Consider the following 23,856-nt stretch of genomic DNA (forward strand, 5'->3'; position numbering starts at 1 on the left):
ATTGGGATACGGTTATTGCTTCCCCTTACCATAACAGGCTGGGTTTGAAGCATTTGGTTCATGTTTTCGTTTTGCTCCTTATAAGACCATTTGTCAGACTCTGTCCTCCTTTTGTTTTTTCGCTTTGATCAAACACTTAGGGCCGGAGCATATTTTAAAATGTTAGAAGAAGATTTTCATTTTATTGTCTGCAGAAAGACATTTGTATTGTCATAGATGACAAGAGCAGTTTGAAGACATTGCGATCTGTTACTAATCTCCCAGGATTACGCTTCTAGTGAGCGCCGTAAATCAGCAGCATCACTCCCAGAAACAAGAGCAATGAGCTGACGAAAACATTCATTCACAGCCATTTTCCTTGCACCTCAATGACAGGAGGCTATATTTTTTCCAATGCTTGTTTACACAGTGAGAAAGTGTAATATAGTCTCTACTCTTAATATAAAAAAAACCTGCCACCAAAGAACAAGATCTAGATGCACTGAATCCTGCTGCTGGAAACTGTACAAGTCACCAGATTAAATTCCCCAGGCATGTCGTATCCAAAAAGGCCCACCTAGATAGCCCTTAGTAGGTCTTGTTACCAACTCTGGCTTCAAAATATAATTATTACTTTTAACTGTATTGTACAATTATTGTAGATTTAATTAGATGAATAGTTTGTTGCACAATTGTTTTCTGACGCTAGGTTCACACTAGCATTGCATCTCCATTGGAGGACCTGAATGACACAGAGGTAGGCCGCTAAAAAAGCAGTTGCACATGAATACCGGTGAACCCCATTTACTATAATGGGGTCTGTCGAGTGACCATTATTTTGAAACTGAAAACAGTAGAGGAAAAAGTCCTCCTTATAGGACTTCTTCCTCCACCAATTTTTTCGATGAACTCTGTGACCGACAGAGACTTCAATGCTAATGTGAACATAGGCAAAGAAATTCAATTCCTATCATTTTGATGAATTAGGGTGAGTTCACACTGAGTATACGCCAGCTTATTCTGAACGTAAAACACATTCAGAATCAGCGGCGTATAAAGCAGTTCCCATTCATTTCTATGGGAGCCGGCATACGAGCGCTCCCCATAGAAATGAATGGGCTGCTTTTTTTTTTTTTTTTTATGTAGATTGTGAGCCCCACGTAGAGCTCACAATGTACATCTTTTCCCTATCAGTATGTTTTTTTGGAATATGGGATGGAAATCCATGCAAACACGGGGAGAACATACAAACTCCTTGCAGATGGTTTTTTGCCCTTGGCAGGATTTGAACACTAGGACTCCAGCGCTGCAAGGCTGCAGTGCTAACCACTGAGCCACCGTGTGGCCCCGAATGGGCTGCTTTTTTCACTACAAGCACTTCCATTGAAGTGAATGGAAAGTGCTCGCGTGTATGGCTCGGCATGAGCAGAACTAGCCGTACACGCTCATGCCGAGCCGTACATGTGAGCACTTTCCATTCACTTCAATGGGAGTGCTCGTAGTGAAATTTGCAGCCCATTCATTTCTATGGGGAGCGCTCGTATGCCGGCTCCCATAGAAATGAATGGGAACTGCTTTATACGCCGCTGATTCTGAACGTGTTTTACGTTCAGAATAAGCTGGCGTATAATCAGTGTGAACTCCCCCTTAGAGTAACTTTATTGCTTGTGAATGCCCATGGCTATTAATGAAGGAGTCAGTGGTTTGGTCTACAGACTCCACAGCCGTGCCTTTGAATACTTTGACGTACATGCTTGAAGTTTTTCACATCGTATATGCCAAATCTAGGGTTCTGAGGATTTGGCTCTAAAATTAACTAATAGTTAGAAAGTATAAACTTAGACTAAGCTGTTTTTAGTTTGTTGCACCACTTCATTGCTGACTTATTTTATGCCAAAAATCGGCACCAAAACTTTGGTGCATTTTTTTGTGTACAATATTACATCTTAAGCCATTCCTACTTTCTCACTTTAAGCTAATTTATATGTAGTTGTTTACTTAAGGCTAAGGACCCACGGGCCGGAACCACTGTGCTAAAGCGCTGCGGGAACAATCGCGGCGTGAATGCATTGCGGTTCTTCCCGCAGTGCTTTGATCAGAAAGTTCATGGAGTTTTCCTCTGCGGACTTCGTTACAATTATATCCATGGGAAAAGCCGTGATGATTTTGGAAATCACAGCGTGTCCGCGTAGCCTTTTTTTTTTTTCCCGCAAAGTGGGCATGGGATCCCATCCACTTTGCAAGTACTGTAAAATGCCACGATTTTTCAGCTGCGTTTCCTTTTCTTTTCTTGCTTTCTTTCTTTCCCGGGAAAATAAAAGAGGAGAGACAATATGTCTGTTTTTCAATATTTCCTTGTTCTTATTCTGGTTTAAAGACTTGATTATTACAATATTTAACTTACATCAATGATGTCACCTTACTATTTAGTATTTTCTGAATATTTGTCAGATCTCCTTTTCAGACTGGATAATTCTAGGGTTGATTTGACTTGCTCCTAAATTTTAGGGGGATTATATCAACATGTCAACACAGTTTTAGGATGAAGTTGACTATGTAATCAGCTCATTGTTGCAGGTATGTCTTCTGAAACCGCCAACATCACTTGTTATCACCAGACATTGTGAACAGTGATACATTTGTTATATGTAGGATTACATGGTCATGCAAATGCAGTGAATGGATGAGCAGAATCGTCCCTCTATTTTGTCCCTAACGTTTACTATGCTGGTTTTTTAGAGATGATCCCCCTTCCTCAGATAAAAATGGTGGTGATTCACTAGAATGTAGGACCCAATCTTACTAAACTAGCTAACATTGAGTAAAAGAGCTAGAAGACACCCGGTCATGACACTTTCACTGATTGTTGTCTTTGTTAAATTCTAAATCCTAGTGTATTGCTAATGGACTATACAAATATAAAAGTTGCTTTTAGTACATTATACAGTATGTTACAATGACTCTTGATGCTTTATATCTGTGGATTGAACTCTCAGGGCAGAGCTGATATATTGTGATATGCCTAGTGTATTGTCTGAGGTAGAACAGTAGGCCGTGACGCTTGGAGGTAATTTTTGGTGTTCGTTGAATACCTGTGTATTATTCCAAACCCTAAAGAGTCCTATTGACAACTTTAAGCTCTGTTTATAGTTTGCATGATATAATAAATTTTTATTTATTTTTGGAACCGCTCCAGGGACACTTTCTGATAATCCGGTGATGTTCTGTTTCACCACTTCCAAAACGAAACGTCACCATCACTCTTTTCCCCCCTCCCCCAATCCCTGCAATACTTACCAAGCCTTCCTGTGTCTGGGGAACTAGTCCTCCCCCTCTTCATGTCTTCTAGCAGTAGGCGAAATAGGTTAGCAGGTAGACTGGGAGGGTAAGGCTGGTTCTACATGACCATAATGTAAGTTCGCAATTGAGGGTTTTCAATTGTGGACCATTTGCGGACACATTATATTCAATGTGGCCTCTTACACCACCGGATATTTTATCCGTGGTGTGGCTGAGCCGCAACCGTGGTCCGCAATTTATAGAACTTGTCCATAATGGCTGTGAATTGCGGCACTGCACGGACTCGCAGCAGGACACGGACATTCAATACGGTCGTGTAAGACCAGCCTAAGAGGGGCTAGTAATGGGTGGGACCGCTACCCTAAGGAGAGACAGGGCAGGATGGGAGGGGCTAGTAATAGGTGGGATCGATAGACTTAGATACTGAGGGTAGGAGGGATCTAGTAATGGGCACAACCACTAGGCTAAAGAGAGACAGGACAGGGTGGGAAGGGCTAGTAATGGGCGGGATCGCTAGTCAGTGAGGGTGGGAGTGGCTAGGCTGAGTGTCATAGGCAGGGTGGGAGGGGCTAGGCTTAGCGATATGGAGGGTTTTGTAATGGAGTGATAGAGGAAGGGGGCTGAGTGAGAGAGAGTTAGTGCAGCAGAAATTACTTCAAAAACTGCTAAAAGTATATGGCTTTATTTATTAACCTATCACTAGCACTAACAGACCTTTATATAAAAAAAAAAAAAAGAAAAAAAGAAAAAAAAGATTTTCTGGCTGGAAAAACCCTCAAAATCCGCCTGCAAAAATGGCTCCCATTCATTTCAATGGGAGTCACTCGCTTTTTTTCCCGCTAGCGCTTTTTTTTTTTTTCCAGGTAGCGGGAAAAAGAAGCGGCATGCCTTATCTTCCCGCGGATTCCACGGCTGAGTCAGTCCTGGCGTCTGTGGCTTGAGACACATTCCTGATTAGGCCCATTCATTCGAGTCTAATCAGGAGCGGGATTCTGCACTGCATCAGCATCCCGTTGCGGCTAGCCCTGTGGAAAAGTCTCAAAGGTTTCCACTGTATGAACTTTACCCTTAAGGAGTTATCCAGTTTCTAATGTCAATGATCTGTCTTTAGCATAGGCCATTAACATTACATGTGCAGATGTCCAATACTAGGCACCCTGGCAGATCTGCTGCTCCTAGACAGTGCGGCTCATGGCATGGTCACTATACCATGATTACTTGGCGTATGATTTGTGCCAGCAGAATTTGGTACTGCAGCACCACTGTGTTGAAGTCTATGGGGCAACACTGCAATACCAATACCCGCCGCTACACATTATCAGTCACCTGAAATGTAAACAATATCGGGACCCCTGCAGATCTAATATTGATGACCTATCTTATGGATAATCCCTTTAATTAGCTGTAGTATAATATCCCAGCATTGTTTTTCATTCAGTTTCCAGATGAACATTAAAATCGGCATCTGTGGATTTCATTTCATACCAGTGTGACAGCTATTTCCAGAAGCATTAGCCACGTCTGTCTGTAATCTCTTGCTACACTATTCTTGTAAAAGATCTGTCATGAATATGACAATACCAGTGTCGCAGAGGTAGGAAAACATCAGTCAGTTGTATATAAAATGCTGATAGTGAATGTAAATGAAAGGCAATAACACAGGATGCCTGTCCACAGTTTTTTTGTTACTGTGTTCCTGCTGAGTGTTTCGGAGTTGGATTATTATTTTTGGAAATAATACAGATTTTGTTCTGTTATGTATATGGATAATACCAAAGCAACAACTCTATATATTTTCTTTAGAAAACTGATTTCTCTTTCACTACTTACAGTATCCCTGTCACATAGATAGTATCCTTTGCCATAGAAAATATATCTGCACATGCCTGCACACTCCCTGCAGAAATTCATTGCTTCCATTCATGTGAATAGGGGGTATATTAGTGGCAAACACAAGGCTTTCTGCCAATCCCATTCAACTGTCTTAGCAAATGGGTTGCCCATAAATATACTCCTATTAGCCAGTTCAGATCTGCAATATAGCCCAGGATCTTCCATCCTCCTGAATAACGGTAATGTATATACTGTAGCTTCCGCACAGATCGAGTAATTTTAGTCATCACCTAATGGGCAGATATGGCATATTACCAGTGTATAAGAAGCACCCTGAAGTAAGACACATTTTTAGAGCTCATTCGCACATATGTATATTTGGTCTGTACAATATTTCATCTGCATATTTCTTATCAATCATTGCAACCTGAAAAGTTTCACACTTACATCTGCTAAGATCTTTAGAAATAATATCCAGATGAAATTATGGCCTTATGGGCTTTTCTTTTTATAGAACGTCTTTATTAGTGTATCAGGGACCCATGTCCAGGAATCTAGTAACTATAAGATTGGGGCTACATGGCAAGTTTTGCCACGACTGCCAAAGATGGCCATGTCACCTTTGCAACACTTTCACTATTGCAAGTCAGTGGGGTTGCATTGCATGTTCTATGTTGTTACTATTATGACTCTGAGTCACAGGAAGATCAATTGTAACACTCAGGAGGGCCAGGGCTGATATCACGGGTAATATATCAGATGTGGCTGGCTTTCAGGGGGTCCCTGCGTCCCAAATGTGCACAAAATCTCCTTTTTGATGTCCCCGACTACCCACCCCCACTCTGATATCTGACAATGACAACAGACAACCAGGCTTCGGGGGTAGCCGTTGCTCTTTTTACTAGCAGGACAAAGTACTACAAATGTACATATGGAGGAATTCTTCACATACAATACAGCGATCTTTGTAGGTAGTGTCCAGTTAGCAGATGATGGAGGCAGAATGCTTTGGATAGATTAATTAGTAGTTGCTTGGGTAGTTAACTTGTATATACTTGTAAAGATGGCCTGTATCCAGGGGGTTAGTCCTCAACAACTGGGTACACGTATGTAGAATAGCAAATACAATTTTTCTGTCAGCAGCGGGAGACCCTCAATTTCTGCCAGACTAGCTATGGACTTCTTAAATATAGATTTGTCCCAAAGACTTACTTGGGTAGAGAGATACGTGTGAGGTCCCAGATGTATGGATAAGCAGGTCCGTCAACTGTAGTGCTTTTTAGGCTTGGAGCTTCAGAGGAAAATGCTCTCTGAGGAGAATCTCGAGTACAGAGGAAAAGCCATCTCTGCTTGCAGGGCCCTGAGAGTTGGCTGCCATTTTCAGCTCTCCATGTGCTGTGTCTGCAGCTGTCTCTACACAAAAGACCAAAGCATAAGGTCCCCAACCCCCCTAGAGGGGGCTGTAACCCCTCCTCCTCCAGGCCAGTCCTGAAGGTCACCTGATTGTACTGGACACACCTTCACACTGACAACTCAAATTACAATGGCAAAGTATAGGCAGGTGTAGTTCACAAAAACATCCACGAGATGGCGCATTAATTAGACCCCCTGTGTGCTGGCTCTGGAAAAATAGAAGGAATGAAGGGGGAGGAAACGCTTTATCTTATATGCAAATGTCCATACCATCTCGGTCTGCAAGGACTATTAAAGGGAATTGGACGAGCAGCACCGGGACATTACACAATCACTAACTGATCTTTTGCAAGAGCATACGGTCATGGCCACATTAGGGTTGCAGTGTGACCCCCTTCACTTGCAAATATAGCAGGATAATAAGTCTTTAAATATTCCGAGCAGTATGTTGGTGGAGTTTTAAGGGTGTGGCATGGGGTATGATCTCTCCATATATTGCCTTGTGTGCATGACTGTCTATAAAGTCAGTCTACTAGCTGTGTTTTTCAAGGCTAGCATAGAGAGCCACTAATTTCTATGGCCCCATGGTTGTGAGCAAAATTCAGGACAGATCCTATTCCTAACAGTTTTGCAGACTGTGCTCTCTGGCCCCAGTGAATGGGCCCCCAAAACAGCCAATTTTTTGATAGAATTGTATCTACAGTACAATACATTGCAAGTAAAGTGTTTTTATTTTTTTTAAATTTAATTGAATTAAATGGGCTGCTCCTGATAATCCTATTTTAGTGCCTGACAGTTAGTTAGGTTGTGTCACACACATAGAATAAAGTATATGACCATTCAGACTTCATGCTTTATACTTGCACTCCATTAAATGAAAGATAATAACTCTGTTCTCCTAATTTGTTTTCCTTGGTCCTCACCAGGCAGTAATAGTAGTGGCACCATATATTTTGTTATGCGGTGCACAGATATAACAAGATTGGGGACAAAACACAGAGAAAGTAGGATAAAGCAGATATGATACTAAATCACATACTGTAATGAGATGAAAAGTTGTTTTCCCACTGGAGGTCTTCTTTAAGGAACATGGTGCAACCTACAACAAAACTTTAAGGGCAAAGGTTTTTAGAATTATAATTGATGGCTTTGTACTCAATCAGTGGGAATCTTGACGCCAGTGAATCTTCTAGTCAGTTAACTGGAAGGACCACAGCGCTCCAGCAAGTACCATGTGTCCTTCATTGGCACAAGTCCGAGTCAGGAAAGAGGCAGTACCGGGTATAGCCATAATCCTTAGCTACCCGGTAGATGTAAATATTCTATACTTTACCATTAGCAACCAGTGGTTCTTGGCTGTTAAGTGTCTTAAAATACAGATGGTGCATATCGGTATTCACCATTACACCAGTAAGATTGTCATGAAGACCATTAGTCAATTGAATGAGCCCAGCGAGTGTGTGGTAGGGAGTCTAAGGTCTTGTTCAAATGGAATATTACAGCCCGATTTAGTATTAATGTTTATGGGGCAAAGAGGGGCACAGAGCAATTCTGCACCTCCAGTTACTAAATTAGACAGTAATATGTGATAATACAAGCTACTTTTATTCTAAGGTCTATTCCTTGAAGAATATTTTCCCCATATACAGCATCAGATAGAATGGGGTATGCTGATACAGGAATTAGTAAGCAAGCTTTGCAAACAGTAGGGACACAAATGTAATGTAGGGGACTGATAAATCCTGTACTTTAGAAATCTGCGCTGTCCTTTCTCTAACACAGCTATGTGGTTCCCCTTTAAAATGGGCAGGCACATACAATATAATCACTTGTGGAAGAATTCAACATACAGACACTATTTGTGTCTAATGTATTTAAAGGATTAACTTTGGTTTATCCAGACAAAGCTTTCAAGAACTTACCATCCATCATAGGCGACATTTATTGGATGTTCCTTAACATTTAAAACAAATTGCTAGATTGTGAGAGCGTCTGCAGAGATTTGAGGAAGAAAGATGTATTAGTGCGGAGTTATGGACAAATGGGAAACACAAATCCAGTCATTTAACACATTAATGACCGCTCACACACTATCTTCATTGCAACAGACACAGAGATGCACAATCCATAGCCACAAATGTTAGGTTTCCAGGGGCTATAGGTCTCGTACGCGAGAGACAGCAGAAGTAATTTTTAACCCTTTAAGGATTCAGGGTAGTTATTGAGTTATCTTCCAACTCCATCGTCTGGTCCTGGCCTTTGGCTGTATCGTATTGTTGAACACTGAGTGTTAATAATATGCTCAGCGCAATGTAATAGTATGGTGCACAGTTAAGGTTGCTTCACACTATGATTTTTAGTTGAATGCATCAGTTTTTCTACTGAAATATAACTATTGTGTTTAACTGATTATACATATGCTTCATAACAAAAAAAGGCATTGCAAAAGTGCATGTATTTTTTATATTTTGTATTCTCACCCCTCTGCAGTCACCAGTAGCCACATCATGCTATTGTAGGTATATTTTTTCCCAGAAGCGGTGTTTGTCCATTTTCCACCATGAGTGAGAGCGGCTTTGGATACAGCATGGGTGAGGCGCTGGTTGTATAATTTTCTTCAGCCCAAGAGATAATTTGTTAATTTGATATTATATTGGAAATTTCCATATACTGTTAGTCTAAAATTGGCTTGACTGCCTTTCTAGATATTGCTGTGTAGTCAGGTTTTCTTTGACATTTTTTAAGAAGCCCATATACCACGACTGTCATATGTACTGTAAATATGTTGGGAGAAGTGGACAAGGCTTCAGAGTTGCACCAAGCATTATTCCCATTGCAGCAGAAAAGAAGCAAAACTATAGCTGCAGGGGGAGTTGCTGACCCACCTATAACACTAGGCGTCATATTAATAAACCCGCATTTAATGATGATTTAAAACTTAATATTGTTAATGTTGCTGCGAGTAACATTAGTCTAAAACGAAAGAATTCAGCTTTTGGCCCATGGACCTCTATCTTCTTAAAGCTATTCTTACTTGAACACTGAACCTTAAATCCTCTCCAAACCTCTATCTCTTGCTTTTATTTAGATGTTGTGCTTACTATTAAAAGAATTTCTGAAATGAGCACATTAACCCCTGTAATTACTTTTCATGGGGCACGGGGATTTTAGGTTTGCCTGACCCAGCCTACCCGGAACACTGCATCAGGATAGAATAAGGGTGCGTTCACACGATGTAAAGTGGAGCGTGATCTGGCATATCTACGTGTGTCAACAGTTTGCGCGCTTAAAAAGATCCCAGAGTTACGAGCGTATACGCCACGTTATTTTGCGGCCGCAAAATTAAGGGCGCAAAATAACGCGGCGTATACGCTCGTAACTCCCATTGAAATCAATGGGATCTTTTTGAGCACTCGAACTCTGACACGCCATATACATGCCAAATCACGCTCTATTTTACATCGTGTGAACGCACCCTAAGAAGACAGCAAAGCATACATTGTTTTTTTTGGATCAATTTCTGCTGACAAAACCAGTGCCCAAACCAGTAAGTTTAGGGAATGGCCAGCTTAACTCCTCTCTTCTTTGACAAGTATAGCTGGTGATATAACAACTAATGGTGCTGGTATTGAGAGCTAAAACCCTTTGACAGGTTTCCTTTAATACGCAGACAACATTATTCCCTTGCCTTCCCTTAAAATAAATCACAGCTTTACAGGACAGATTTCGCCCTCAGAAAACTGCCTGGCTAACAATGTGAAATTGTTTTCTATCTCTGAGCTATGTGTTATACCTCCAAACCCTAGGAACAAGAATATTAGAACGGAGCAATAGAAATATCAAAGTTGTCATTTATATTAAGAAATAGTTTTACTGACAATACGGCATAAAGAGAGATAGAGCAGTGACATATACAAAGACATCATAATGTTTTCTCGCAAAAAATGAAGTCATATTGATTGATGACATCATCATGGGTGTCAGACATGGAAATTGAGATCTAGAGGTTTCAATTTGTAACACAGCATGGACACTTATACCTGCTTATGTCTCGTTTAATGTTTCTGAAATAAGATGCCTACTATTCTCCTTAGTTTTATCTTCTCTTTTCTGGTTTTCCTTTCCTTTATCATTCTTACATATGGTGGCCAGACACTGGTGTACCTTTGGAACAACTTGGTGCATCTAGTTTGGGCTAAATCTAAATTGGTTTGGATTTTTTTGTAGATAGGCATAAGATGCTCCAAAATTACTAAGAGGCTCCGGTACATGTATTTGCTCCTGGTGTCAAATCTACACCAGTCGGGAACTAGCATAGATTTATGGTATAGCACACCAGTTTTCCCTACAGATTCCCATCTTGCTCCACTCACTGTCTAAAAAGTGAAGAATGGGGAGCTGCAGCTGAGATAGGCCATAGTGTGCCAAAAACCATGCCAAGTGGAGGATAATTTTTGGCCCCTTCTGCCATGTAGGGGTTCTTAGTAGACATGAGCGAGTAGTACTCGATCGAGTAGGTATTCGATCGAATACTACGGTATTCGAAATACTCGTACTCGATCGAGTACCACTCGCTATTCAAATGTAAAAGTTTGATGCAGAACCAGCATTGATTGGCCGAATGCTATACAGTCGGCCAATCAACGCTGGTTCTTCTCCTACCTTTAGAAGTCTTCTCCGTGCAGCTTCCCCGTGGCGTCTTCCAGCTCTGAATTCACTCTGCCAGGCAACGGGCCTGGGCAGAGCCGACTGCGCATGCCCGCGCTACAAGAAAATGGCCGATTTGACTGTAAGTGGCCATTTTCTTGTAGTGCGGACATGCGCAGTTGGCTCTGCCCAGGCCCGATGCCTGGCAGAGTGAATTCAGAGCCGGAAGATGCCGCGGGGATGCTGCACGGAGAAGACTTCTCTGAGGATCCAGCCCGACCGTCACTTGTGGACTTGGTAAGTGTATTTTAATCGAATGTTGCCTACCCCTGAAACGAGCATTTTCCCCCCATAGACTATAATAGGATTCGATTTGAGTAGTCGAATATTGAGCGGCTACTCGAAACGAATATCGAACATTTTACTGTTCGCTCATCTCTAGTTCTTAGTGTATTTGTGTCTGGCCCTGCAGCTCATCTATATTGACCTTAGAACTCAGGCCTGGTTCACATCTGCGTTGGGTATTCCGTTCGGGGAGTCCACATGGGGTCCCCCGAACAGAATACTGAACGCATTGACAAGCGGAGAGCTTATGAAAGCACATGGACCCATAGACTATTATGGTGTCCGCACCAGTCATGAGGAGAGAAAAGTAGTTCATGATCTACTTTCCTCTCCTCATGACTCGTGTGGAAAACACACGAACCCCATTATAGTCTATGGGGTCCATGTACTTTCACTTCTCACCGCTTGTCAATGCGTTTGGTATTCTATTTGGGGGTCCCCATGAGAACTCCCTGAACGGAATACCGAACACCGATGTGAACCAGGCCTTAACCATAAACACATTCTAGTGAAATAATGTGGCTGGTAACTGACTTCTTTATTTTAATTTAGTTTTTCCTTTCAGATAAAAAATACAGTATCATTGTTATTGATCCACCATGGGAAAATAAATCAGTCAAGAGGAGTAAGAGGTAATTGATGCTTATTATTTTGTTAGCTTTTTTATTCACTTTGTGAGAAATTACGTTTACTTGTTGAAATTCGTAAAAAATTGACATGTTGTGCTATAATTATTTATCAGATGTGACGTGCCATATAAGTGAATACAGTCCTATGAAAAAGTTTGGGCACCCCTATTAATCTTAATCATTTTTAGTTCTAAATATTTTGGTGTTTGCAACAGCCATTTCAGTTTGATATATCTAATAACTGATGGACACAGTAATATTTCTGGATTGAAATGAGGTTTATTGTACTAACAGAAAATGTGCAATATGCATTAAACCAAAATTTGACCGGTGCAAAAGTATGCGCACCTCAACAGAAAAGTGACATTAATATTTAGTAGATCCTCCTTTTGCAAAGATAACAGCCTCTAGTCGCTTCCTGTAGCTTTTAATCAGTTCCTGGATCCTGGATAAAGGTATTTTGGACAAACAATTCAAGTTCAGTTAAGTTAGATGGTCGCCGAGCATGGACAGCCCGCTTCAAATCATCCCACAGATGTTCAATGATATTCAGGTCTGGGGACTGGGATGGCCATTCCAGAACATTGTCATTGTTCCTCTGCATGAATGCCTGAGGATTTGGAGCGGTGTTTTGGATCATTGTCTTGCTGAAATATCCATCTCCGGCGTAACTTCAACTTCGTCACTGATTCTTGAACATTATTCTCAAGAATCTGCTGATACTGAGTGGAATCCATGCGACCCTCAACTTTAACAAGATTCCCGGTGCCGGCATTGGCCACGCAGCCCCAAAGCATGATGGAACCTCCACCAAATATTACAGTGGATAGCAAGTGTTTTTCTTGGAATGCTGTTTTTTTTGGACGCCATGCATAACGCCTTTTTTGTATGACCAAACAACTCAATCCTTGTTTCATCAGTCCACAGGACCTTCTTCCAAAATGAAGCTGGCTTGTCCAAATGTGCTTTTGCATACCTCAGGCAACTCTATTTGTGGCGTACGTGCAGAAACGGCTTCTTTCTCATCACTCTCCCATACAGCTTCTATTTGTGCAAAGTGCGCTGTATAGTTGACCGATGCACAGTGACACCATCTGCAGCAAGATGATGCTGCAGCTCTTTGGAGGTGGTCTGTGGATTGTTCTTGACTGTTCTCACCATTCTTCTCTGCCATTCTGATATTTTTCTTGGCCTGTCACTTCTGGGCTTAACAAGAACTGTCCCTGTGGTCTTCCATTTCCTTACTATGTTCCTCACAGTGGAAACTGACAGGTTAAATCTCTGAGACAACGTTCTGTATCCTTCCCCTGAACAACTATGTTGAACAATCTTTGTTTTCAGACCATTTGAGAGCGGGCTGTCCATGTTCGGCGACCATCAAACTTAACTGAACTTGAATTGTTTTGTAAACAGGAATGGTCCAAAATCCCTTCATCCAGGATCCAGGAACTGATTAAAAGCTACAGGAAGCGACTAGAGGCTGTTATCTTTGTAAAAGGAGGATCTACTAAATAGTAATGTCACTTTTCTGTTGAGGTGCCCATACTTTTGCATCGGTCAAATTTTGGTTTAATGCATATTGCACATTTTCTGTTAGTACAATAAACCTCATTTCAATTCTGAAATATTACTGTGTCCATCAGTTATTAGATATATCAAACTGAAATGGCTGCTGCAAATACCAAAATATTTAGAACTAAAAATGATTAAGATTAATAGGGGTGCCTAAACTTTTTCATAGGACTGTATGTACAGTATAAAGACGTCAGAACATCAGCCACTATACAAATGTTCCAGGAAATTAATGAAAACAAGGCTAATAGGAAGGGAGGTGGAGTGTGTATATGTCAGAAGTGACATGAATGTGAGTGTGAAAGAGGAAGATGTGGGTGAAGATTGTATAGATGTGGAGCTGCAGAGTGTGAACATCAGTTGTATAAGCAGTATCGACTGGGGTCATGGGTCTGCATCATCTGCAAAGGGCAGGAAATTTCTCAAATTATTGCAGGACTATTTTCTGGTCCAGTTCGCAGAAGAGGAGGCGTTGCTGGATCTGGTCATTTCTGTCATGTGGGACTGTAAATGTAACTGTGAAAATCCTGTCAATAGTGACCATAATCTCCTATAAAGGAATCCTATAGATCACATTTTGACTCCAACTGATGGGCTGCTTGGGCATCCACTTGGCAAATGTGGATAAATCTGGATACATATAATCTGCATGCAACAGCCTGAAATAGAACTACATTGATGACAAGCCTGGGAGCCTTTAATGGGCTCCTGGCTATTGTAGTAATAGATCACCGACCCCAGATCATGTCCCGGGAGATGGTAATAGTCATCTGTAGGGTTAATACCAGGGATGTACCAAGGCTTTCTGCTGCTTGAGGCGGAAATTGAAAAGTCTCCCCCCCACATCTTGCAGGTCGCAGCCTTTGAAGCTACTGGTGGGATGCAAAAGAAATTGCTTACAAGGTTTTGAATCCACATGTTTGTATTCTTACAGTCAGACAAATGTGATACATTTTTCACAGCTGTTTTACATCTGAGTGCTCCTTTTTCACAAATCCATCACATATTTGAGTGTATTGAGAGAGCTGTGAAAATAGATAAAAATAGGACATGACCTATTTTTTAACTATTAAAATGAACTGTCAAACAAATGGTAATGTGAATAGCCCCCAGTGAATGTAATGCAGCCAGGGTCACTTTAACCATAGGGCAAATGGTGCATTTGCACTGAGCCTTATGGTTGCAGGGTCCCCTGGATCCAAGCACAAGACTTTATGCCCGGGGGTGTTCCATTCACAACTGTATCGGCATACTATGCACGCTAATACAGTTGAAGCCTGTGACAGAGTAGGGAGCTGTAAAGTCCTTGCTCTGTCATAGAAGACTTGCAGTGATGGGCAGGACGTCCTGACATAGGAGCTGACATCACTGTATTGCATCACCTGCGCCAGGCCCCAACTAGCATGAGTGTGCAACTACAGGAAAAGATGTTAGATTTTTTGTTGTTGTTGTTTTTTAAAGACAAAGGGGGCACTTACTTCTGAATATGAACATATAAGGGGGTATTATCTATAATGGGGGAGCTATAAGTTATTTCCTTTTAGTAACACTTCTTAAAAATATTATTTACTAGCTTTTACCCGTGACTTTGTCTGCGGAACCCCGACCCCCTGCGGGTCCCACCTGAAGTGGTGCACAGGCTTGTTCCTTTGCCTTGTGTCCGCAGCGGGCCCTTCCTACACCCATGGGTCCATGGACCCTCGGGGCCCACCCTGCGGTCCACTTGAACTGCTTATCTCCTCTCCCTCCTGGCGGCCGCCACCCCCCTTTCTCCCTACTCGCTTCCCCATGTGGTCACTCCTTCCTCCTACCCCGTGCCTCTTTGCCCCCCAGGAACGTGCCCCCTTCCCCCCCTAACCCCATGCCCCCTTCTCCCATGTTACCTACTCCGTGCCCCCTGAGGCCACACAGGTGGGGCAGCGTATGGACTTGTCGCTGCCCCAGAGTAGGGGCCCTTGTGCAGGACGCTCTGGACCTCTCAGAGACGCCATGTTGGTGTGGACGGCGGCCAGATGATAACTCCGCCCACATAGAGAAGCGGCACCCAATCAGGTGAGCTGCTGAAAGGGCTGGGATGACGTCATCCCAGGTCCTACAGCGTGCCAGGTCCTGCAGTGAATTGAACCGTGAGAAGCACCGGGCACGGGAGTGAATTGCGGTGGTGTACGTGAATTCCATCCGGGACCCAAGGTATGTATGTGCGCATTTTCAGACAAATCCATTCGCCCGTGTAGATGTGATTGAGAAACAAACATCCAAACACACATACTTTCACCTTTATAATATTAGTATGATAAGGGGACAATAATATTAGAATGGGGAAATATAGCCCCCTTAAAAATAAGTTTTCCCCTTTTATAAACAATAGTTTCCCCTTTAAAAAAGCCCTTAAAAATAAGTTTCCCACTCACAATAGTTCTCCCTTATAAATAATATTCCCCATGAATAGTAGTTCCCCTATGGAAATTATAATTCCCTTCTTTATAAATAAAACGAAAATTTTATTTATAACAGGGAGGTGGGCAATTAGTTATAAATGGAAACATTTATAAAGAAGGGACTATTACTGATAATGGGGATGATTATTTATAAAGAAGGGACTATTACTGATAATGGGGACGATTATAAATTGAGGGACTATTACTGATAATGGGGATGATTATTGATAAAGGAGGGACTATTACTGATAATGGAAACTATTATTTATAAAGAAGGGACTATTACTGATAATGGGGACGATTATTTATAAAGGAGGGACTATTACTGATAATGGGGACGATTATTTATAAAGGAGGGACTATTACTGATAATGGGGACGATTATTTAGAAGGGAGATATTTAGAAGGGAGAACAATTAGTGATAAGGGGGACTATTATTTATAAGGAGGTACAATTACTGATAAGGGGCTTCAGGGACCCTTAATTATAAGTGGGTATTATTATTTATAAGTAAGGAATCTTAGCCCCCCTTTTAAATAGTCCCTGCTTATACATATTGACCGCCTTATAATTATTATTGATAGTTAGCTGTGAACAGGACATATTATTTATAAGTGCAGGGGCATGGCCTCTTATATTGTATGGGGCCAGTAAGAAGGAATTACACTATGTGGGGGTCATTTTAATTTGGGTGGGTCAGGTATGTTTAAGTAGTGATGATGGGGGGGGGCACTTATGAATCTTTCAAAGTGTCCCTGAATGCAACCATAACGTTCTTTATGTATCCATTCATATATACCTGAGGTATATGAGGGTATGAGATTGTACTTCACAGTTGTACCAGTTAATATTGTGTACATCGTTCTGGAAAGCTGCAAAAACAAAATTCGGAATTTTTTTTAAAAAAATTGCTTTTGTAACATTTTCTTATGGTTTTTTTTTTTTTTTTTTTTTTTTTATGAATGAAATATAGTGGACAATTTCTACTATATTTAAGTAAAGTGTTTTTTTTTTTTTTTTGTTAGACTCACGAATACAAGGTCATCCGCTACTTTTTAACCCTTCTTCTATGATACATGTTGCTGCACTTTTATGAATGGCCAAACCCCTATCTATTTCCATACAACCGAAATGCAGTTTAGAGATTTTCCCAGTATATCAGCACTAACATCAAGTAAATGCTCCATTTAAAATCTTGACAGTCAGTTTTTGGCCATTTATGTCCCTGTGATGGGACTTTTTTTTTTTTTTTTGTATGTAGATTGCGAGCCCCATATAGGGCTCACAATGTACATTTTACCCTATCAGTCTATCTTTGTAGAATGGGATGAAATCCACGCAAACCTGGGGAGAACATACAAACTCCTTTCAGATGTTGTCTCTGGCAGGATTTGAACCCAGGACTCCAGCGCTGCAAGGCTGCAGTGCTAACCAATGAGCCATCGTGTTGCCCCCGATAGGACTTGTTTTTGTTTCCATCTATCCCCGTGTATTTTTCATTTCCTAAACATTAATAAATAACAAATACGTTGTTAAAATGGTGGTTGTCAATAACTCCATTTTAGTGGCAGTCATATTGTACAACATTTATACGATTAGATATTGTTCCCTTGGTTTTGCTAACAAACTATGGCATTTTTAGCTACCTTGAATGTTTTTTTTTTCTCATCTCCACTCACCCTTGAATATCTTTATAAGTCTATATTTGTAACACTCCTTCTTTTTTTAACAACCTTTCTGAAAACGCACCCTTTTAAAGATGTTGTACTTTGAATTATTTAAGGATGCACAGTGGCCTCTGAGAGCACTTACCATCTATTTGCACTATTTTTATACTACTGCGCTCACATCAGCCATCACTGAAGTAGGAACCAGAGGTAAACAATGGAAGGATATTGTGATGGATTTGATCGCTGCATCCACTAGGTGTCACTGTTGTCTTTTATTTGACTGTTGGATGGAAAAATACCATTCCTATGCTGCCAGTGATTTTGTATTTGTTTCCTTTCTCTGATATATCACTATTTTAGTAGTTTAATAACACATATTTGGCACTTTTAAAAATTACAATTGACTTTTTTTTCTTTAGATATGATTCTTTATCTCCCTTGGAAATGAAACAACTTCCTATACCTGCCTTGGCTGCCCCAGACTGCCTTGTGATAACTTGGGTGACCAATAGGCAGAAACATTTGAGATTTGTGAAGGAAGAACTGTATCCTCATTGGTCTGTCAGAAGTGTAGCAGAATGGCACTGGGTGAAGGTAACGTATCAGTATACTCCAGTAGCCCTTTCTCAGAAAATAGTAACACTTAGATTTTGCATTTCTGCTCAACACTGCTTAGAATTGATCAGTATCTTTGCTTTCCAGAATACTTAAAGCTGAGGTCTCACGTTGCGGAAACACAACTTTTTTTTTTTTAATACAGATTTTGTTGTGTTTTTTGAGCCAAAGCCAAGTATGGCTACAAAAGGAATGAAAAACATATAAGAAGTTCTTATACTTCTCCCTTTTGCTCAATCAACTCCTCAATTTGGATAAAAAAAAAACTGCAAAAAAAAAAAGCTGCGATTCCGCAACTTGGGGCCTTAGTCTAAAGGGGTTTTCTGAGAAACACTTCTACCCTATCTACAGAATAGAGGATAAGAGCCTGATCACTGGAAGTCTATCCTTTGGGATCACTTATTGATCATCAGATGTGGGGGGTCCCTGAGTCCTGTATGTGAATTGAGAGGTAGCATGCATGCTGTCGGCGTCATTCATACTGCAAGGGTTGATTTCGTGCAATGACTACATAGCTATCTGGAGCTTCTCCCCGCCTCTATGACTAGTTAAGGTAATTTTGCATATGCCAATCTAAGGTTTTAAAAGCTTATTACTTAACTTTTTACCAAGAGAAATCTGAGTGAAGGGCACCTTAGGCAAGGCCATTACTTGATGCTGGGGTCAGTTTTGGGTAAAAAAACACGTGATAGAGTCCCGTAATATATCTTTGTAAAACTTGGATTATTGTTAGGAACTTACTATAGACGGTTACCCCTCGTTCACATCTGCATTGGTATTCTGTCCGGGGGAATCCGCATGGGGACCCCTGAATGGAATGCCAAACGCAATTGCAAGTATTGTGCAGTAAAAGCACACAGTCCCCATAGACCATAATGGGGTCATGTGCTTGCCGGGTGCTGCCTGCACGAATCATGCGGATAGAAAGTAGATTGTGAACTACTCTCCTGTCCACATGATCCCTGCGGAGATCTGGCGGTCTGTGCGCTTTTACTGCACAGCGCTTGCAATTTTGTTTGGTATTCCCCATGCGGACTCCCCCGGACAGAATACAAACACAGATGTGAACCAACCCTTAGTATTGAATTTAAAACTGGTGCCCCTGACAGATGTGGCCACGCCCCAGGTGTACCGAGCTGCTCATTTGCATACTGATTAAAAGTTGATTTTGTCAGCAGAATAGATGATTCACTACGCCACTAACGGCTCCCACAACAGCATACAAGTAGTGTAGAAGCCATTCTGATGATATCCCTTTAAAATGTATATATTTTTTAATGGTGGACTTTTATACATAAATGTTGCTGTATCTGAGGTGTATTAACCCTTCCTGATTCCCATTGCTTAAAGGTAGTTGAGAGATGTAAGTGTAATACACAGAAGACACATTACAGATGATTGTATTTGTTTGGCTTTTACCCACCGTAGAGCATTTAGATGTCCTAAAGAGCAGAAACCCATTCATTCTATTAGCTGCATCATACCTGCACCAACCATCTCAGAAACTGGCAAAATAATACAAAGCTAAAAAAATGTTTAGTGACACTTGCTTCTTTTTGCTCTGCATTTTGGTTGCAGCCTAACTTGTGAGTGAAAGCAATAGATAGGGACAGTGCATGTTCCTAGGACTGGGTTTAGGTTTAGTGATCTTGGACATTGCACACAACGCTGTGGTTCCATTGATGTAGATTATTTGCAGTAATACCTATATGTTCACTTGAAGGTCTTTGCTAATTAAAACACTTTATCCCTCATGTTTTCATGTGTGTTTTTTTTTTTTTTTTTTAAGATAACTCAGTCTGGAGAATTTGTGTTTCCACTTGATTCGGTTCATAAAAAACCATATGAAATTCTTGTTCTAGGAAGGCTTATGTGCTCACATCATTCCACAGCAAGGTATGTCTATATTGCCCTTGTATATATATCATTGCTATGTATGCTTTACTATGAATCTGTAAGGTATGTGTATACTGCATGTATATTGCTCTTGTACATATATCATTGTACTGTAAACTTTATCTTGAATCTGTAAGGTATGTATACACTGCTCTTGTACATGTATCATTGTGCTGTATGCTTTACTATGAGTCTGTAAGGGATGTATATACTGCTCTTGTACATATATCATTGTGCTGTATGCTCTACTATGAGTCTGTAAGGTAGGTGTATACTGTGTGTATACTGCTCTTGTACATACTGTATATCATTGCTCTGTATGCTTTACTATGAGTCTGTAAGGTATGTGTATACTGCTCTTGTACATATATCATTGTGCTGTATACTTTACTATGAGTCTGTAAGGTATGTGTATACTGCTCTTGTACATGTATCATTGTGCTGTATGCTTTACTATGCGTCTGGAAGGTATGTGTATACTGCTCTTGTACATGTATCATAGTGCTGTATGCTTTACTATGAGTCTGGAAGGTATGTGTATACTGCTCTTGTACATGTATCATTGTGCTGTATGCTTTACTGTGAGTCTGTAAGGTATGTGTATACTGCTCTTGTACGCACATCATTATGCTGTATGCTTTATCATGAGTCTGTCTATGTTTAGTAAAAATATGGTTTCTTGCATACATTAAGTACAGATGTTAATGCTTTTTTTTTGTTCATTGAAGGGAGTTGGAGACTGTGTTACCACCTATTCCAGAGCATAAGCTTATAGTCAGTGTACCCTGCAGCCTTCATTCCCACAAGCCACCTCTCTCTGGTACGTCATGCTCATTATAAGAATTACATTATAAATAAAGGATGTATTTTAAAGGAAACCTCCACATATGGGAAATACACATTTACCATGAAGACACGTAATTACATCTAGTTGATTCAATATCCCTTCCATCAATATGTGCCATCTGCTTTATGCTGAATATCACATAATATTTTTTTTCTCAGATTTTGCAAATTTTAATAATCACAATATTTGTTTTTTTGCCTTTTCATTATATTCCGTTTCAGGGAAAATTTAGTGAAGATAAGCTTTTTATAATGTGACACAATGGTGCACTAAGTTATTAGAAAATTGTATATAATATCAGTTCCTTTATATGATGTTGCACTTATTTGCTTCCCTGAAAGTCATGTGGTAATGTAACCAAAAAGCAGCAATGATATCGTGTTTCCTGCCATTGACCTTTTACGTGGGCTGATGTTCATGGCAGCCTTTATTCTGCGAATTAACAAATTTTAACCAAAAAAGAAATAAACAAGTTTTGTGACAAATCCACCAAAAAACTAAGTAAGCACATACACTATGTGATCAAAAGTATCTGGACACCTTGTTGAAAATGACTTACAAATTCATGGCGCCCTCTATCGGTAATGCTGGAATTCAATATGGTGTTGGCCCACCCTTAGCCTTGATGACAGCTTCCACTCTCGCAGGCATATGTTCAATCAGGTGCTGGAAGGTTTCTCTGGGAATGGCAGCCCATTCTTTACGGAGTGCTGCACTGAGGAGAGGTATTGATGTAGGTCGGTGAGGTCTGGCATGAAGTCGGCGTTCCAAAACATCCCAAAGGTGTTCTATAAGATTCAAGTCAGGACTCTGTGCAGGCCAGTCCATTACAGAGATGTTATTGTCGTGTAACCACCTTCCGCCACAGGCCGTGCAGTATGAACAGATGCTCGATCGTGTTGAAAGATGCAATCGCCATCCCCGAATTGCTCTTCAACAGTGGGAAGCAAGAAGGTGTTTAAAACATCAATGTAGACCTGTGCTGTGATAGTGCCACGCAAAACAACAAGGGGTGCAAGCCCCCTCCATGAAAAACACGACCACACCATAACACCACCGCCTCCGAATTTTACTGTTGGCACTACACATGCTGGCAGATGACGTTCACCGGGCATTCCCCATACCCACACCCTGCCATTGGATTGCCGCATTGTGTACCGTGATCCGTCACTCCACACAACGTTTTTCCACTGTTTAATCGTCCAATGTTTACGCTTCTTACACCAAGCGAGGTGTCGTTTGGCATTGACCAGCGTGATGTGTGGCACCCAATCACCTGACCACGTTCGAAGTCTGTGAGTTCCATGGAGCACCCCATTCTGCTCTCTCACGATATCTAATGTCTACTGAGGTCGCTGATATGGAGTACCTAGCAGTAGGTGGCAGCACAATGCACCTAATATGAAAAACGTATGTTTTTGGGGGTGTCTGGATACTTTTGATCACATAGTGTATTAGGCTTCCTTCTGTTCTTTCATAGACTTTAATGGCGTGTGGCGTGGCATGCTTACCAGCTTCACCAGTGGTAATAGGAATAGCTGACCAGAAAACTTTGCAAAACAGATAGTAGACCAACAGTGGTCCTTCCACAGTCTGGGGCGTAGAAGATCCTACCAGGCCCTTGTCAAAATAAATGCATCAGTATTATATACAGCATATGGTAAATGGGGGTCCTGGTACATATTTAGTGTTGAGACCTGCAAACTTCAACTTACATGTCTGTCCACATTTGGTGGTCTTTAGTTATGGTAGTTTTGGGCTTTGACTAAAGACCACGCTAGAGATGGGTGAACCGATTCATACCAAGCCAGGTCCAACCTGAATATTCCAAATGTCAAATTTTTTTTATGAAACCAAACAAATGGAGATTTGTCTTTGGAGAACTAAAATGGCTGCCATATTGTAATCTGGGGTCTCTTCAGACCCCATAGTATAATAGTTGGAGGCCCAGGGGAAGCGGGAAAAAAAAACCATTCATACTCCTCTTTCCTTACCCCTTTTGGGCCTCTTTGGGGCAATCGGCTCTCTCCTAGTGACATCATGCGTCTGGGGTCACCACTGAGGCATATGATGTTGCAGAAGAGGTGAAGCTAGAAATAGGATAGATAGTGTCCTATACTATGTTTTAAGCCATTTTAAGGTGTGGTATGTACCAAATTTGTTTGCCTGGAAATGAATCCCGGACCTGAGAATCCTGAGAATTTCACCCAGTACTGGACCACACCAATGTCTGAAATGCATTCGCCAAAAACTGTTTATGTACTGCTCTGTATCATGTGATACTTTCACCATTCTCTTTTGTCCATTGCGTACCACTGTACCATTTATTGTCCGGGAAAACCAGTAACAGGTAATTTTAATTGACTATAACGTTGGGGCAGCACCTCTATCTATTACAGTAGATGCCAGTGAATTAAAATTTCAGAATTGTGCAACTAGTGTTCACGCTAGGATAGTGCTGCCCCAACATGAAAAAAAATTGGATACAACTGTACTAACAAAATCCTATGTATATATTTTAAGGGGTTGTTCAGTTCTTTTTTTAGTGACATCCTATCCTTTAGATAGGTCATCAATAAAATAGCAGAAGGGGTCCAATAACTGGGACCCCCACTGATCAGTAGTTTGAATGAGCCATGTGTTGTGATCTATTTAGTGTTTATATTGCAAG

At 41.0% G+C, this 23,856-nt stretch overlaps 1 protein-coding gene across 1 annotated transcript in view; it reads left to right on the top strand.

The window, feature by feature from the left end:
• The window catches only part of METTL4 (methyltransferase 4, N6-adenosine), an 86,350-nt gene that overhangs the window by 18,483 nt on the left and 44,011 nt on the right, over positions 1 to 23,856 (top strand). Inside the window, exons 4-7 of the mRNA XM_075272153.1 lie at positions 12,083 to 12,149; positions 18,247 to 18,421; positions 20,232 to 20,338; positions 21,067 to 21,158. Coding sequence (XP_075128254.1) covers positions 12,083 to 12,149; positions 18,247 to 18,421; positions 20,232 to 20,338; positions 21,067 to 21,158 — 441 coding nt within the window. The remainder of the gene's footprint in view (positions 1 to 12,082; positions 12,150 to 18,246; positions 18,422 to 20,231; positions 20,339 to 21,066; positions 21,159 to 23,856) is intronic.

Source organism: Leptodactylus fuscus, chromosome 4, assembly GCF_031893055.1.
Source record: "Leptodactylus fuscus isolate aLepFus1 chromosome 4, aLepFus1.hap2, whole genome shotgun sequence".
Taxonomy (NCBI): Eukaryota; Metazoa; Chordata; class Amphibia; order Anura; family Leptodactylidae; genus Leptodactylus; species Leptodactylus fuscus.